This window comes from Betta splendens, chromosome 11 (genome assembly GCF_900634795.4).
Source record: "Betta splendens chromosome 11, fBetSpl5.4, whole genome shotgun sequence".
NCBI lineage: Eukaryota > Metazoa > Chordata > Actinopteri > Anabantiformes > Osphronemidae > Betta > Betta splendens.
Window position 1 is genome coordinate 590305 of NC_040891.2, and position 19498 is coordinate 609802.

Here is a 19498-nt window from a genome sequence, read left to right on the forward strand (position 1 = left end):
TCACATCACAATTCTTGCATCCATTGAGCATGTGAGTTTTTAGACAGTTTCAGCTTTAATTTCTTTGCAGGATGTCAGAATAGCTGCTGTTTAGATGTGAACTGCCTTCCAGTAGTTTTCCACTTGAGGATGCTCCAAAAGGTTCTCAATTGGGTTAAGGTCAGGGGAGGATGGTGGCCCCACCATGAGTTGTTTCTCATCTTTTATGCCCATTGCAGCCAGTGACACAGAGGAATTCTTTGCAGCATGAGATGGTGCATTGTCATGCATGAAGATGATTTTGCTACGTAAGGCCTGCTTAATAATGTGGAACTACCTTCTTCAGTACTTTTCCTTTAATTAGGCTCACCTGACAAACTAATTATCACAGGTGACTGAAATTTGTTTCAGTAATCCAAAGAGCCTTGAGATGCAATACCATCCATGAGTTTACTTTGAGACCATTTAATGTTTTTGACACGTATATTCAATTTGCATAATAATTTGGAACGCGGTGTAATATATGTCTGCTCCGATATGCATATTCTCTCATCTAATTGCAGACACATGGCTTTATTAATTAGTGGGAGAGCTGAACAGCTCTCACACTATTGATATCTTCGCTCTTTATTAGTGGGAGAGCTGAACAGCTCTCACACTATTGAGATCTTCGCTCTTTATTAGTGGGAGAGCTGAACAGCTCTCACACTATTGAGATCTTCGCTCTTTATTATTAGTGGGAGAGCTGAACAGCTCTCACACTATTGAGATCTTCGCTCTTTATCACAGTGAATGCTGCAAAGCATTCACTGTATTGTTTTTCTAAGCTTTATTATTATTATTATTATTATTATTTTTCTTCCCCCCGTTTTTCTGCATCTAACTAGTCCTGCATACTTTCAGCTACAAAAACGATTCCAATATCAAAATGTTCAGCTTTTTAAGGAGAAGTGTCCTATTACTTTTCTCATTCATATGTTTCATATTTTTCAAGTTATTAAGCTTTTTTTAACTTTTTTTTCCCATTGAAATGAATGGGAACAACTTTTCAAATTCTCTTCAGCTTTGTCTACTTTCAGCTTTAACTACTTCCGCATACTTTAGGCTACAGACACCATTTAAACTACAAAATAATCTTCAACTATTCAACTATTAATCTTCCAGAAATCGTTAAAATATCTTTAATAGTTTCTGATTTATAGCAGTTTAAATATTGGGTGGTTTTTGGGCAATTTTCATCTTTTCCATTAGTGTGTATTGGGTTATTTAGAGTGCGTGATGTCACAGCCAGAGTGCGAGGGGACGTTTTTTTAAGATAGAACTTCTGTCTTTAACTCGTCACTACAGCCACAATTTTCACTCTATCAATGTAATTATTTCAGTAAATCGTAGTCATACTTCAGTAAATAGCCACTCAAACTTATTAGGGTGCTTTTATTCTGAAAGGGCTAAATCTAAATCTTTTGCTTTAATAGGGCTATTCTTGCTATTAAATGATAAATTATGACTATCTAATGACTATTTTATAGTTTAGTAATCGCCCACACACAACCTCTAAATCCTTTCAAAATAAAAGCACCAATGTAATTTATTACCTTAAATGGCAAGATTTTTGTTTCTGACTGGTAAATTTCTACTAGTTATTAAAATATTACACAGTTAGGTAATTATTTACAAATACTTTCTTTAAATCAAAAAGATAGTCAGCTTATTTATGATTGTCAACAATGCACATTGGTCAACCTTTTAATCTTTGACATCTTTTAACCTTGGTCAACTTTTGAATCATTGTCATCTCTTTAATATTGTCATAGTATGACCTTGGTCATCTTTTTAATCATCATCTTTTTAATCGCCATCTTTTGTCATCGTTTTAATCTTTGTCAACGTTTTCTCGCTTTCATCGTTTTCATCGTTTTGCCGTTGTCAACTTTTTGACGTCAGCAGCTTAATCAGCTTTTGTCATCGTTGCGGCAGCAGATCAGCTCTCCCACGTAATTTCTCGAGAAATTACTTTTTCTAGTTAGTGGGAGAGCTGAACAGCTCTCACACTATTGAGATCTTCGCTCTTTATTAGTGGGAGAGCTGAACAGCTCTCACACTATTGAGATCTTCGCTCTTTATTATTAGTGGGAGAGCTGAACAGCTCTCACACTATTGAGATCTTCGCTCTTTATTAGTGGGAGAGCTGAACAGCTCTCACACTATTGAGATCTTCGCTCTTTATTATTATTAGTGGGAGAGCTGAACAGCTCTCACACTATTGAGATCTTCGCTCTTTATTATTATTATTCTTATTATTTCGCCCCGTTTTTCGGTCGCTATCTACTTCTCAACGCTTCATCGCAGAATCATCGTTCAACGTTCTAAACGTGCGTCATCGTTAGACGATGCAGGCTATTACTTTTCACGTTTTCAGCTTTTCAACTTTTAACGTTATTCAACGTTTTCCGTCGTTTTTTTATAATGGTCGTCTATGGGAATCATCGTTCAACTTTCTGTCAACTTCCCTCTTTTCATCAGCGTCTATCATCGTCATACTTTGGCGTAGAAACGTCATTTCAACGTCAAAAGCGTCTATCATCTTTCAACGTTCTCCGTGTAAATCAGCGTCCTCGTATCTTTTATAGTTTTCGACTTGTGAGCGTTTAAATATCGTGTGGTTTTTGTTAAATTTTCAGCTTTTCCATTAGTGTGTATTGGGTCAGTTAGAGTGCGTGATGTCACAGCTACAGTGAGAAGGTGCGCTTTTTTAAGACAGAACTTCTGTCTCTAACTCGTCACTACAGCCACAATTTTTACTCTATCAACGTAATTACTTCACTAAATCGTAGTCATACTTGTCTTCTTTCTAATGATGTGTCTGGATATACCCTCAGACCTATACTTTAGTCGCTATCGACCTCAAAGTGCAGAGAGATCCTGAAATTCTCCCATTGACTCTAATGATAATTTTTGGCAGACGTCTGGAGAAAAACAAGGAGGAGACATATTTTGAAATTGCCACTGTGGCTACAAGCTTTTGTCCTTAAACATAAAATTCACACCATTTGCTCATTGAAGACTTGGGACTCGTAAAATGAAATAATTTTTGTGATAACTATCATGGTTTAGCTGGAACAAGCCTGTTTATACAGGGTGAAACTCTGCTTTTACAGAGCAGAGTGAGCCTGATTTTCCCGCCTTTCGTCTCCATGGCGACGGCGCAGCTGCAGATTTCACTGACAGGTCAAACTGCTGATGCTCAGTGTAGACAGCAGTTCCATGCTTATTACTGATTACTCAACTACACTATTGGATTGTGTAGTAATTAAGCACACACTTCCTCTAAATCCTTTCAAAATAAAAGCACCAAGCCAAATAATTAGCTTTAATAGCAATATTTCAACTTTTAGATGGGTAATTATGACTATTTAAAGATAGATTAACAGTTTAGTAATTACCCACACGTGCTTCCTCTACATCCTTTCAAAATAAAAGCACCAATGCCAATTATTAGCTTTAACTGCACTGTTTTTGCCTTTGAATGGGTAATTAAAGACTAATTGACAGTTACGCTATTACCCCCACACATTTCCTCTAAATCCTTTCAAAATAAAAGCACCAATTACAATTTATTACCTTTAATGGCAAGATTGATTAAAAAAATTTGTGGTTCTGAATACTTACCAATCGTTAATGGGACTACTTTAGAGTTCAGTAAATAGCCACTCAAACTTATTAGGGTGCTTTTATTCTGAAAGGGCTAAATCTAAATCTTTTGCTTTAATAGGGCTATTCTTGCTATTGAATGGTAAATTATGACTATCTAATGACTATTTTATAGTTTAGTAATCGCCTACACACAACCTCTAAATCCTTTCAAAATAAAAGCACCAATGTAATTTATTACCTAAATGGCAAGATTTTTTTTTCTGACTGGTAAATTTTTAATAGTTATTAAACTATTACACAGTTAGGTAATTATTTACAAATACTTTCTTCAAATCAAAAAGATAGTCAGCTTATTTATGATTGTCAACAATGCACATTGGTCAACCTTTTAATCTTTGACATCTTTTAACCTTGGTCAACTTTTGAATCATTGTCATCTCTTTAATATTGTCATAGTATGACCTTGGTCATCTTTTTAATCATCATCTTTTTAATCGCCATCTTTTGTCATCGTTTTAATCTTTGTCAACGTTTTCTCGTTTTCATCGTTTTCATCGTTTTCATCGTTTTGCCGTAGTCAACTTTTTGACGTCAGCAGCTTGATCAGCGTTTGTTATCGTTGCGGCAGCAGATCAGCTCTCCCACGTAATTTCTTGAGAAATTACTTTTTCTAGTTATTATTATTATTCTTATTATTTCGCCCCGTTTTTCGGTCGCTATCTACTTCTCAACGCTTCGTCGTAGAATCGTCGTTCAACGTTCTAAACGTGCGTCATCGTTAGACGATGCAGGCTATTACTTTTCACGTTTTCAGCTTTTCAACTTTTAACGTTATTCAACGTTTTCCGTCGTTTTTTTATAATGGTCGTCTATGGGAATCATCGTTCAACTTTTTGTCAACTTGCCTCTTTTCGTCAGCTTCTGTCATTGTCATACTTTGGCGTAGAAACGTCATTTCAACGTCAAAAGCGTCTATCATCTTTCAGCGTTCTCTGTGTAAATCAGCGTCCTCGTATCTTTTATAGTTTTTGACTTGTGAGCGTTTAAATTTGGTGTGGTTTTTGTTAAATTTTCAGCTTTTCCATTAGTGTGTATTGGGTCTGTTAGAGTGTGTGATGTCACAGCTACAGTGAGAAGGTGCACTTTTTTAAGACAGAACGTCTGTCTCTAACTTGTCACTACAGCCACAATTTTTACTCTATCAACGTAATTACTTCACTAAATCGTAGTCATACTTGTCTTCTTTCTAATGATGTGTCTGGATATACCCTCAGACCTATACTTTAGTCGCTATCAACCTCAAAGCGCAGAGAGATCCTGAAATTCTCCCATTGACTCTAATGATAATTTTCGGCAGACGTCTGGGGAGAAAAACAGAGGAGACATATTTTGAAATTGCCACTGTGGCTACAAGCTTTTATCCTCAAATATAAAATTCACACCATTTGCTCATTGAAGCCTTGGGACTCGTAAAATGAAATAATTTTTGTGATAACTATCATGGTTTAGCTGGAACAAGCCTGTTTATACAGGGTGAAACTCTGCTTTTACAGAGCAGAGTGAGCCTGATTTTCCCGCCTTTCGTCTCCATGGCGACGGCGCAGCTGCAGATTTCACTGACAGGTCAAACTGCTGATGCTCAGTGTAGACAGCAGTTCCATGCTTATTACTGATTAGTCAACTACACTATTGGATTGTGTAGTAATTAAGCACACACTTCCTCTAAATCCTTTCAAAATAAAAGCACCAAGCCAAATAATTAGCTTTAATAGCAATATTTCAACTTTTAGATGGGTAATTATGACTATTTAAAGATAGATTAACAGTTTAGTAATTACCCACACGTGCTTTCTCTACATCCTTTCAAAATAAAAGCACCAATGCCAAATATTAGCTTTAACTGCACTGTTTTTGCCTTTGAATGGGTAATTAAAGACTAATTGACAGTTACGCTATTACCCCCACACATTTCCTCTAAATCCTTTCAAAATAAAAGCACCAATTACAATTTATTACCTTTAATGGCAAGATTGATTAGAAGGTTTGTGGTTCTGCATACTTACCAATCGTTAATGAGACTACTTTAGAGTTCAGTAAATAGCCACTCAAACTTATTAGGGTGCTTTTATTCTGAAAGGGCTAAATCTAAATCTTTTGCTTTAATAGGGCTATTCTTGCTATCGAATGATAAATTATGACTATCTAATGACTATTTTATAGTTTAGTAATTGCCCACACACAACCTCTAAATCCTTTCAAAATAAAAACACCAATGTAATTCATTACCTTAAATGGCAAGATTTTTGTTTCTGACTGGTAAATTTCTACTTGTTATTAAACTATTACACAGTTAGGTAATGCTTTACAAATACATTCTTCAAATCAAAAAGATAGTCAGCTTATTTATGATTGTCAACAATGCACCTTGGTCTACTTTTTAATCTTTGACATCTTTTAACATTGGTCAACTGTTGAATCACTGTCATCTCTTTAATATTGTCATAGTATGACCATGGTCATCTTTTTAATCATCATCTTTTTAATCGCCATCTTTTGTCATCGTTTTAATCTTTGTCAACGTTTTCTCGTTTTCATCGTTTTCATCGTTTTGCCGTAGTCAACTTTTGAACGTAGTCAACTTTTTGACGTCAGCAGCTTAATCAGCGTTTGTCATCGTTGCGGCAGCAGATCAGCTCTCCCACGTAATTTCTCGAGAAATTACTTTTTCTAGTTATTCTTATTATTTCGCCCCGTTTTTCGGTCGCTATCTACTTCTCAACGCTTCATCGCAGAATCATCGTTCAACGTTCTAAACGTGCGTCATCGTTAGACGATGCAGGCTATTACTTTTCACGTTTTCAGCTTTTCAACTTTTAACGTTATTCAACGTTTTCCGTCGTTTTTTTATAATGGTCGTCTATGGGAATCATCGTTCAACTTTCTGTCAACTTCCCTCTTTTCATGAGCGTCTATCATCGTCATACTTTGGCGTAGAAACGTCATTTCAACGTCAAAAGCGTCTATCATCTTTCAACGTTCTCCGTGTAAATCAGCGTCCTCGTATCTTTTATAGTTTTCGACTTGTGAGCGTTTAAATATCGTGTGGTTTTTGTTAAATTTTCAGCTTTTCCATTAGTGTGTATTGGGTCAGTTAGAGTGCGTGATGTCACAGCTACAGTGAGAAGGTGCGCTTTTTTAAGACAGAACTTCTGTCTCTAACTCGTCACTACAGCCACAATTTTTACTCTATCAACGTAATTACTTCACTAAATCGTAGTCATACTTGTCTTCTTTCTAATGATGTGTCTGGATATACCCTCAGACCTATACTTTAGTCGCTATCGACCTCAAAGTGCAGAGAGATCCTGAAATTCTCCCATTGACTCTAATGATAATTTTTGGCAGACGTCTGGAGAAAAACAAGGAGGAGACATATTTTGAAATTGCCACTGTGGCTACAAGCTTTTGTCCTTAAACATAAAATTCACACCATTTGCTCATTGAAGCCTTGGGACTCGTAAAATGAAATAATTTTTGTGATAGCTATCATGGTTTAGCTGAAACAAGCCTGTTTATACAGGGTGAAACTCTGCTTTCACAGAGCAGAGTGAGCCTGATTTTCCCGCCTTTTGTCTCCATGGCGACGGCGCAGCTGCAGATTTGACTGACAGGTCAAAACTGCTGATGCTCTGTGTACAGAGCAGTTCCATGCTTATTATTGATTACTCAACTACAATATTGGATTGTGTAGTAATTAAGCACACACTTCCTCTTAATCCTTTCAAAGTAAAAGCACCAAGCCAAATAATTAGCTTTAATAGCAATATTTCTACTTTTAGATGGGTAATTATGACTATTTAAAGATAGATTAACAGTTTAGTAATTACCCACACATGCTTCCTCTACATCCTTTCAAAATAAAAGCACCAATGCCATTTATTAGCTTTAAATGCACTGTTTTTGCCTTTGAATGGGTAATTATGATTATTTAAAGACTAATTGACAGTTACGCTATTACCCCCACAAATTTCCTCTAAATCCTTTCAAAATAAAAGCACCAATTACAATTTATTACCTTTAATGGCAAGATTGATTAAAAAAAATTGTGGTTCTGAATACTTACCAATCGTTAATGGGACTACTTTAGAGTTCAGTAAATAGCCACTCAAACTTATTAGGGTGCTTTTATTCTGAAAGGGCTAAATCTAAATCTTTTGCTTTAATAGGGCTATTCTTGCTATTGAATGATAAATTATGACTATCTAATGACTATTTTATAGTTTAGTAATTGCCCACACACAACCTCTAAATCCTTTCAAAATAAAAGCACCAATGTAATTTATTACCTAAATGGCAAGATTTTTGTTTCTGACTGGTAAATTTCTACTAGTTATTAAAATATTACACAGTTAGGTAATTATTTACAAATACTTTCTTCAAATCAAAAAGATAGTCAGCTTATTTATGATTGTCAACAATGCACATTGGTCAACCTTTTAATCTTTGACATCTTTTAACCTTGGTCAACTTTTGAATCATTGTCATCTCTTTAATATTGTCATAGTATGACCTTGGTCATCTTTTTAATCATCATCTTTTTAATCGCCATCTTTTGTCATCGTTTTAATCTTTGTCAACGTTTTCTCGTTTTCATCGTTTTGCCGTAGTCAACTTTTTGACTTCAGCAGCTTAATCAGCGTTTGTCATCGTTGCGGCAGCAGATCAGCTCTCCCACGTAATTTCTCGAGAAATTACTTTTTCTAGTTTTTCTTATTATTATTATTTCGCCCCGTTTTTCGGTCGCTTTCATCGTCTCAACGCTTCGTCGTAGAATCGCCGTTCAACTTTCTAAACGTGTGTCGTCTTTAGGAGATGGGGGCTATTATTTTTCACGTTTTCAGCTTTTCAACTTTTAACGTTATTCAACGTTTTCCGTCGTTTTTTTATAATGGTCGTCTATGGGAATCATCGTTCAACTTTTTGTCAACTTGCCTCTTTTCGTCAGCTTCTGTCATCGTCATACTTTGGCGTAGAAACATCATTTCAACGTCAAAAGCGTCTATCATCTTTCAGCGTTCTCCGTGTAAATCAGCGTCCTCGTGTCTTTTATAGTTTTCGACTTGTGAGCGTTTAAATATGGTGTGGTTTTTGTTAAATTTTCAGCTTTTCCATTAGTGTGTATTGGGTCAGTTAGAGTGCGTGATGTCACAGCTACAGTGAGAAGGTGCGCCTTTTTAAGACAGAACTTCTGTCTCTAACTCGTCACTACAGCCACAATTTTTACTCTATCAACATAATTACTTCACTAAATCGTAGTCATACTTGTCTTCTTTCTAATGATGTGTCTGGATATACCCTCAGACCTATACTTTAGTCGCTATCATCCTCAAAGCGCAGAGAGATCCCGAAATTCTCCCATAGACTCTAATGATAATTTTCGGCAGACGTCTGGGGAGAAAAACAGAGGAGACATATTTTGAAATTGCCACTGTGGCTACAAGCTTTTATCCTCAAACATAAAATTCACACCATTTGCTCATTGAAGCCTTGGGACTCGTAAAATGAAATAATTTTTGTGATAACTATCATGGTTTAGCTGGAACAAGCCTGTTTATACAGGGTAAAACTCTGCTTTTACAGAGCAGAGTGAGCCTGATTTTCCCGCCTTTCGTCTCCATGGCGACGGCGCAGCTGCAGATATCACTGACAGGTCAAACTCCTGATGCTCAGTGTAGACAGCAGTTCCATGCTTATTACAGATTACTCAACTACACTATTGGATTGTGTAGTAATTAAGCACACACTTCCTCTAAATCCTTTCAAAAATAAAAGCACCAAGCCAAATAATTAGCTTTAATAGCAATATTTCAACTTTAGATGGGTAATTATGGCTATTTAAAGATAGATTAACAGTTTAGTAATTACCACACGTGCTTCCTCTACATCCTTTCAAAATAAAAGCACCAATGCCAATTATTAGCTTTAACTACACTGTTTTTGCCTTTGAATGGGTAATTAAAGACTAATTGACAGTTACGCTATTACCCCCACACATTTCCTCTAAATCCTTTCAAAATAAAAGCACCAATTACAATTATTACCTTTAATGGCAAGATTGATTAAAAAAAATTTGTGGTTCTGAATACTTACCAATCGTTAATGGGACTACTTTAGAGTTCAGTAAATAGCCACTCAAACTTATTAGGGTGCTTTTATTCTGAAAGGGCTAAATCTAAATCTTTTGCTTTAATAGGGCTATTCTTGCTATTGAATGATAAATTATGACTATCTAATGACTATTTTATAGTTTAGTAATCGCCCACACACAACCTCTAAATCCTTTCAAAATAAAAGCACCAATGTAATTTATTACCTTAAATGGCAAGATTTTTGTTTCTTACTGGTAAATTTCTACTAGTTATTAAAATATTACACAGTTAGGTAATTATTTACAAATACTTTCTTCAAATCAAAAAGATAGTCAGCTTATTTATGATTGTCAACAATGCACATTGGTCAACCTTTTAATCTTTGACATCTTTTAACCATGGTCAACTTTTGAATCATTGTCATCTCTTTAATATTGTCATAGTATGACCTTGGTCATCTTTTTAATCATCATCTTTTTAATCGCCATCTTTTGTCATCGTTTTAATCTTTGTCAACGTTTTCTCGTTTTCATCGTTTTGCCGTAGTCAACTTTTTGACGTCAGCAGCTTAATCAGCGTTTGTCATCGTTGCGGCAGCAGATCAGCTCTCCCACGTAATTTCTCGAGAAATTACTTTCTAGTTTTTCTTCTTATTTCGCCCCGTTTTTCGGTCGCTTTCATCGTCTCAACGCTTCGTCGTAGAATCGCCGTTCAACTTTCTAAACGTGTGTCGTCTTTAGGGGATGGGGGCTATTACTTTTCACATTTTCAGCTTTTCAACTTTTAACGTTATTCAACGTTTTTCGTCGTTTTTTTATAATGGTCGTCTATGGGAATCATCGTTCAACTTTTTGTCAACTTGCCTCTTTTCGTCAGCTTCTATCATCGTCATACTTTGGCGTAGAAACGTCATTTCAACGTCAAAAGCGTCTATCATCGTTCAACGTTCTCCGTGTAAATCAGCGTCCTCGTATCTTTTATAGTTTTCGACTTGTGAGCGTTTAAATATGGTGTGGTTTTTGTTAAATTTTCAGCTTTTCCATTAGTGTGTATTGGGTCAGTTAGAGTGCGTGATGTCACAGCTACAGTGAGAAGGTGCGCTTTTTTAAGACAGAACTTCTGTCTCTAACTCGTCACTACAGCCACAATTTTTACTCTATCAACATAATTACTTCACTAAATCGTAGTCATACTTGTCTTCTTTCTAATGATGTGTCTGGATATACCCTCAGACCTATACTTTAGTCGCTATCAACCTCAAAGCGCAGAGAGATCCCGAAATTCTCCCATAGACTCTAATGATAATTTTCGGCAGACGTCTGGGGAGAAAAACAGAGGAGACATATTTTGAAATTGCCACTGTGGCTACAAGCTTTTTTCCTCAAACATAAAATTCACACCATTTGCTCATTGAAGCCTTGGGACTCGTAAAATGAAATAATTTTTGTCATAACTATCATGGTTTAGCTGGAACAAGCCTGTTTATACAGGGTGAAACTCTGCTTTTACAGAGCAGAGTGAGCCTGATTTTCCCGCCTTTTGTCTCCATGGCGACGGCGCAGCTGCAGATTTGACTGATGCTCAGTGTACAGAGCAGTTCCATGCTTGTTACTGATTAGTCAACCACACTATTGGATTGTGTAGTGATTAAGCACGCACTTCCTCTAAATCCTTTCAAAATAAAAGCACCAAGCCAAATAATTAGCTTTAATAGCAGTATTTCTGCTTTTAGATGGGTAATTATGACTTTTTAAAAGATAGATTAACAGTTTAGTAATTACCCACACATGCTTCCTCTAAATCCTTTCAAAATAAAAGCACCAATGCCAATTATTAGCGTTAACTGCACTGTTTTTGCCTTTGAATGGGTAATTATGATTATTTAAAGACTAATTGACAGTTACGCTATTACCCCCACACATTTCCTCAAAATCCTTTAAAAATAAAAGCACTAATTACAATTTATTACCTTTAATGGCAAGATTGATTAGAAAATTTGTGGTTTTGAATACTTGCCAATCGTTATAGAGATTACTTTAGAGTTCAGTAAATAGCCACTCAAACTTATTAGGGTGCTTTTATTCTGAAAGGGCTAAATCTAAATCTTTTGCTTTAATAGGGCTATTGTTGCTATTAAATGATAAATTATGACTATCTAATGACTATTTTATAGTTTAGTAATCGCCCACACACAACCTCTAAATCCTTTCAAAATAAAAGCACCGATGTAATTTATTACCTTAAATGGCAAGACTTTCGTTTCTGACTGGTAAATTTCTACTAGTTATTAAACTATTACACAGTTAGGTAATTATTTACAAATACTTTCTTCAAATCAAAAAGATAGTCAGCTTATTTATGATTGTCAACAATGCACTCTGGTCAACTTTTTAATCTTTGACATCTTTTTACCTTGGTCAACTTTTGAGTCATTGTCATATTTTAATCTTGTCTTAGTATGACCTTGGTCATCTTTTTAATCATCATCTTTTTAATCGCCATCTTTTGTCATCGTTTTAATCTTTGTCATCGTTTTCTCGTTTTCATCGTTTTGCCGTAGTCAACTTTTGGACGTAGTCAACTTTTTGACGTCAGCAGCTTAATCAGCGTTTGTCATCGTTGCGGCAGCAGATCAGCTCTCCCACGTAATTTCTCGAGAAATTACTTTTTCTAGTTATTTATCGTTTTTCTCCAGTGTGAGTAATGATTGTTTTTTACATAATTGAGTTTCACAGTTTCACCTCTTAGTACAACTATTGGTCCTTTTGTGATACTTACACCAGCCAGGGAGCTACAGTAAATATACGCACATTTGTACTTCTCAGTTCTGGATACATCTAAACGTGCTTACGCTGAGGCCCCAGGTTTTGTATTCATCTTGTGTCCAATTACATCAGGCAAACCGGATCTCGATGGAAAATGGGCTTTAATGTTGCCCTAATCAACCGCATTAAATGGGAACTTGATGACTTTTTTTTTTTTGTTCTGTACAGCAGTTCAACAAGCAACAAGCAGCATGTATTAGGCTAAATGCCATATTGTGATGGACAGCTTTGCTTTTACAACAAGAGTATATAGGAAAAATATATACACTCTTCTTGATTAATGGTTTATGAAATATTTTATTTAGTCAATCCTAAATGTATGTGATGTTGCTGTGTTGGTGGACAGGTTGAGTTTTTGCTGTGGGGTGTGTGTGCAGGGTGCAAACAATCGGTGCAAAGTAAAGCAGGGATGTACCATAGGCTGACACATTCATAACTAAACAACTGCTGTACTGTGGTTTACCTTTGAGATTAATACTAATACCAATAATAGTGTTAAGGTATGTGCACATACTCATACAAACATGTCATCAACATATCATATACATACACATATGCATTGTTATACATATCTCATACTAATTAATAATAGCCATGACATACAACATCACAATTTCCATATTTACACATTATTGATTTTGGTATAAGTATCAGTAATACTTACAGTTGGGTTTAGAAAACCTGTTTATTAGTTCAGGTGTTCAGTGTCCCACTACAAGGTTAGTAAAGCTTGAGGCAGACTTTGGTGCATGAACAATGCCATTTGTGAAAGCCAGGGTGATAGGAGGAGCTCGGCCACTATGCCCAGCCAACGAGCGGAGGAGAGAAACCTCATGTACACATGTTTACATCTGATGATTAGCTTGATTAGGTGTGTCAGTTATTGACTAAACACACCTGGTCAAGGTAATTATTATTAGTTGGGGCAGGGAGAGTTGGAAAACCAGCACCTGGCTGCATGACGGTATCCCGGACTCCAGCGTTAACATTGACGGCTTCTGTGCCGTGCGCTTTGACAGAGACAGAGTGGGGACCAAGAATAAGTGTGTGTGTGTGTGTGTGGGGGGGGGGGGGGGGGGGGATGGGTGGTGTCATCCTGGACATGTGACGGACAAAGGGCAGATCTGCAGCCCTGATATCAAATTGCTGCTGGCTGTGGGCCTCTGTCCATATTATCTACCCAGAGAGTTTCCACACGTTCCTCATCAGTGTTTACGTAACAACACCAGGAAAGTGTGGAGGGGTATGAGGACCATCACTAGTTACAAATCCAGCAGCCAGGTGATTGAGGGGTCCAAGGACCAGGCCAACGAACTTAATAACTTCTTTAACAAACTCCAGGTTGGGTCTCTAAGCCCCCCACTGCTTGTGATGGACCCCCCTTCACATCACCCACAGGGCTCATCCACCTTACACACCATCACAGCAGATCAGGTGAGAAAGGAGCTGAACAAGCTTCATCCAAAAAGGCTGCAGGACCTGATGGAATCAGCCCAAGGGTGCTGAAAGTCTGTGCTCCCCAGCTGTGTGGTGTCCTCCAACATATCTTCAACCTGAGCCTGCAGCTGGAGAGAGTTCCTCTTGGGTGGAAAATGTCATGCATTGTGCCAGTGAATGCGACGCCAAATCCCAGAGTCCTCAACGACTACGGAACTGTGGCCCTGACCTCTCACGTCATGAAGGCTTTTGAGAGGCTGATCATGGACAGCGTTCTATGATCAAACCTTCAGTACCTTCACCCCCTCCAGTTTGCATATCAACCCCATTTAGGAGTGGATGACGCCATCATACTTCCGCTCCCGAGGATCATGTTCTTTGATGTCTCCAGTGCATTCAACAACATGCACTGGAGACATCAAGGGTGGGGGGGTTGAAGATGCTGGTCAAACTCCCTCCCACCCCCTACACAGTGTGCTGGCTGGACAGAGGAGCACCTTCAGCCAGAGGCTGATCAGTATTAGGTGCTCCACAGAACGCCACCAGAGATCCTTCCTATCGGTGCCATCAGGCTGTACAACTCCTCCTCTCTCTGTAAGGGTTGATCTTCATCCATGCAGTAACATGTATAATAAAACTTTAGCTAGTAATTAGATATAATTCGACAATAGTAATTAGACTTGATGTGAATGTGTGTAGATGTGTTAGCCTTCTTATTTTTAATCTCCCGTCCTCCTTGTGTGTAAATCCATCTGTGACAGCAATCAAAGTGTGCAAAATAATTTCCCTCTGGGATTAATAAAGTTTTTTGAGTATTGAATCTTAGTGTCACCAACGGATCAACAGCTGTAGAAAAGTACTCATGGAGCTACCGCAGACTTACGCAGATTTCTACTTGACATAGTTATTGAGACATCTAAACGTTTTAGATTCATTCCCATCATCAGCCTGATGATGGGAACGATTCAGTGTACAGTGTAAATAGGAAATGTTAGAGAATATTTAGAGAGAGCACAACTGACCTGGATTTCTGAGAGATGCAGCACTGTCTTCTTATAAGAGATCACATCAAAATCCACAGCTTTCCACACAGAGTGGCCGAGAAGGCTGCCTACATTCCTCTTCCGGGTGATGACAATCAGGTACATACCTGTGTATTGTAAATTATCAGTTACAGTTGTCTTTCCATAATAGTTACTAACAATGGCAGCTTGTGCACCAACCTGCTACAAGGCGCATAGTTCCCATGATGCCACATATAGGTCTGGTAACTGCAGAAGAAGGAACATCTTTTTTACCTGTATAAATTAAAAACAAAATTTAAAAAGTGATGTTTTTTCCTTTAAGGATTTTGTACATTTCACACACAGTATGAGTATTTTTACTGCACTGTTGTTAAATATTGTCCTTAGTGTTTGTGATGAACATAATGTCTTCCTACCTGCAAGGGTTATCTCATTTGAGACCCTATCAATAGCCAGCACAGCATCAGCCCCTTCATCACAGGCTTCGACAAAAAATTTCTCAGGGGTTGTGTGCCTGAGACAATGACAAGTCAGATTACAACAAGCAAATATTTGATCATGTTCATCACCCTAGCACTAAAACAAGAGTTAATCTGACAATGGCAGCAACAAAGTGTTCACAAATAACAAAATTGCTCTGTAATAAAAGATCCGTCACTAAAAAGATTCTTTGATGTATCATTTGCTTCAGCAGCACCCGAGGCACCAAACTGTTGAACAGCTGAAATCATACATCTAGCAACAATAAAATAATCTCAGCAACTAAACTTGTTACGTGATGTACAACAATGTGATGCACCACAGTGGCCAAAATGCATATGAAATATCAGCAAATTTAAAATGAGCAGATATATTTTTTTAAAATGACTCATCAACTTAAGATTTTGTCATTAAACGGTCATAATTTTATTTTTGATTGCTAGAACTCTATAGAAAATTTCCACCACAGCTTGGTTATAAAGAGGCATATGTAATTTAATATAAAAATAAAGAAAAATAAAAATAATGGGGGAAGCAAATCAAAAACATGGATGTTGATCGTGCACATCAACAAACCAAAAACCAGCTGGGGAGATCAGTGCACACACCACGATGGTGTGATGTAAAGAGTCCACAATCCTCAAGTTGCTTTTGTCTTTTAACCCCTCTGTCCGACTACAGTGAAATGTCTGTGTAGTCTAATCAGACTGCATGCACCACCTCATCCCTGTCGCCGTGTGTGTGGAGATGTTTACATTCTCACACCTGCATCACTGGCATCTATACTATAATTGGCTGTCACAGGCGACCAGCAGTTCGTAGTCTTGGCGATCCATGCACTACTAAATAATACGGTGATGTTGTCTTGTGGGTCAAATGATAATGATGAGAAGTCCTCGCCTAATTTATTCCACAGTTTTACACCTCTTATTCAAAAAATTTTTTGGTTGTGCGTATAGTATGAATTTTAAAATTTGACTGTCCCCTTAGGTTATATTAATATCTCTTTCTTTAAATAGTTTTTGAATTCCACCAGGTAATAAATTTTTCCTGGCTTTATACATGAACACAGCAGTCTGGTATTGCACTAGATCAAATAATTTTAACAATTTAGACTCCATGAAGGCAACATTGGTCCCTATATCCCAACCTATACACAATGCTTGTGGCTCTTTTTTGTAAAATAACAATGGTTGAAGGAGTGGTTGAAGTGTGCAGTGAACAATACAGAATACATAGTGCATTCCAGTCCAAGATATTTCTAACCCTTGCCAATATAGATATATTTTCAGCCATTTTGTTTTGTATATATCTGATATGAGATTACCAGGAAAATTTATGATCCACTATCACACCTAGAAATTTCATTTCATATACTCTTTCTATATCAGCTGCCCCAATTTTTAATGTAAGGTCGATATCTTGTCTATGATTCCAAATACCATGAATTTAGTTGTATCCAAATTCAGAGATAGTATATTACTATCACACCATCTTTTTAAGCTTTTCAACTTCCTGTGAAACCAGTCCAAAGAGTTGCTGTAAGTTTTGGTTTTCACCTGATGCCCATATAGTAGTGCTTTACCACAGCAGCTGGAGGCTTCAGACGTGATCGGCCCAATGGAGCTGCATCTGGGGATCCCTCAAATGACATTTGAGAGGCTGGCGCGTAAGCATCTGAAGGATGGATCCGAAGGCCTAGCAGAGCTTGTACTTTTTAAGACTGCTCAGGAAGTTCAACCTGCCCCAGGAGCTGCTGACCATCTTTTACACAGCCATCATCCAGTCTGTCCTCTGCACCTCCATCACTGTGTGGTTTGGTTCAACCACCAAGCAGGACTGGCACAGATTGCAGCGGGGGGTCCAGTTAGGAGCGAAGATCATTGGAACTAAGCTCCCCTTCATTGAGCATCTGTACCGGTCCAGACTCAGAAAATGGGCTGTCAGCATCACTGCTAACCCCACAAACTCCTCCCCTCTGGCAGGCATCACAGAGCAGGCCACCAGAACCACTAGATACAGAGTCAACTTCTTCTTCAGCTGAACTTTCCAATCACATAGAGAAAGGACTAAATGAAACATGTGTGCTGCCATTTTTAAATTTATCCTATTTTATCTTACTAATTTTTATGCTAATAACTTATGTAAATAAGTGTTTTTATACCTGAACATTAATAGTTTACACATTATGTACGGTTATAAAGACTGAGTCAGACACACAAACAACATACATCAACGTGAATCTTCATCCCTAACATTAGAAACTCGTGTTTCATTTGCTAAGTCACATAAGGGAAGACTAGTAGGAGGTGGTAAAGAAAGACTGGCAGGGCAGGATGTGGTGACGAGACGTGAAAAACCTTGGGCGTGTCGGTTCAACTACATAAGATCTAACGTTTAATAACTACGAGTAGTTTTGACGTGATGAAATTTCCACCAGAAAGACAGCAATAAATGTAAGGCAAAGCTGCTAAACATTTGCTACTAGCTAACTAAACTAACTTTCTGCATCTGTTGTAAGCAACATTCATAAACATCTACTGATAAGTGTACATAGTGCGACCGACATGTATTTTTCATAATGAGGCACAATGAGGTGAAACTTAACTTGGTTCTTGCTCATCCAGTAGTCAGTCAGCGAACTTCAGCCGCTGTGTGAGCTAACCTATCGCTACTCCTAAACGGCAGCTCTCGTGTTAGCACACTCATAATTCGCCTCCTGTTTTCAATTTCAATTGCATAAATATGTTTAGAGAGGACAGAAAAACGAGACCATACGTGTACTTACAAATTATATCGCTCGTACACCGTCGCCATCTTCATTCCCGACCCTGACCTCCGTGACGACACCAAAGTGGGCGTGCTTCTTCTTCTTCTTCTTCTTCTTCTTCTTCTTCTTCTTCTTCTTGCTCAATGGCAGCTTGCGGTCTGTAAGTTGCGCACTACCGCCACCAACTAGGCTTTTCTATGGCGTTACTACATATGGTCTATTTATTGGGGTAACAAAACAAAAACAAACAAACAAACAAAAGAAATATATATTCTTTACTTTAATCCAATCTCCTCAAGAAAACAGAAAAGTGCTCTACTCCTGACATTCCCCACCCCTACACTTGCAGCTCTATTTTAACCTTCTGCAGAAAATCAATCTTTTTTTCCTTTGTCTATTATATAAAGGACAATGTGTGTGTGCTTCTGTTCGTGGACTTTAACTCAGCCTTCAGTATGTTCACTCCACCATAAACTGACCCAGCTCACCATCCCCTGTCTTATGTGTCAGTGGATCAGGAGCTTCTTTGCTGACTGGACCATCGGCTGCAGTCTGTGCCTGTCCTGCTTGGTGGCTGAACCAAACCACATGGTAATGGAGGTGCAGAGGAAAGACTGGATGATGGCCATGTAGAAGATGGCCAGCAGCTCTTGGTGCAGATTGAACTTTCTGAACTGAACTTTCTTGTAGACGTGTGTAGTTTTATTATGTGTATGTAATATAAAGTGTGTTTTTAAAACAATACTTTTGAACATTATATCAACATGTTGATTTTGTGGTCCTGTATATAATAATAATAATAATAATAATAATAATAATAATAATAGTAGAACAAATAGAGTTTTCGATTTCAGAAAGCAAGGTTATCGAAACTCAGAGACAGTTACTATGGCAACTTACTCTATGAACCTAACCTGGTCGCGAGCAGGTTTTATTCGGGAAACCTAGCGTTTCCTTCGGTCTCCGCCCCTTTTTAAAGTGAACACTGTTTAAATACCTCATTTAATCTTTCAGTACATTCATAGATTTCACCTGTTTCCTTCGCGCAGAGACCAAAATGGCATGTCCGTTTCTAGAGGATCCTGTAGATGAGGACGCTGTATTAATTCACACGGCATTGAATTTACGCCGCAAGAAGATTTTGACGCCACAAGTTATTTTGTCATATTACTGTGCATA

The 19498-nt window shown here is 37.6% G+C and overlaps 1 protein-coding gene across 2 annotated transcripts in view; it reads right to left on the reverse strand.

Annotated features, from left to right (window-relative positions):
• Positions 1-18491, reverse strand: part of sacm1la (SAC1 like phosphatidylinositide phosphatase a) — a 38347-nt gene extending 19856 nt beyond the window's left edge. The window contains exons 1-4 of one of the 2 annotated variants that reach the window (XM_029168071.3): positions 18338-18491; positions 15486-15583; positions 15268-15342; positions 15067-15194 (exon numbers count right to left, since the gene is read on the reverse strand). In XM_029168071.3, the coding sequence (XP_029023904.1) occupies positions 15067-15194; positions 15268-15342; positions 15486-15583; positions 18338-18372 (336 nt within the window). In that variant the 5' untranslated portion in view covers positions 18373-18491. Of the gene's footprint in view, positions 1-15066; positions 15195-15267; positions 15343-15485; positions 15584-17108; positions 18313-18337 lie in introns of those variants that run through there. The other variant, XM_055512988.1, reaches the window with a different exon arrangement.
• Positions 18492-19498: the final 1007 nt, after the last annotated feature.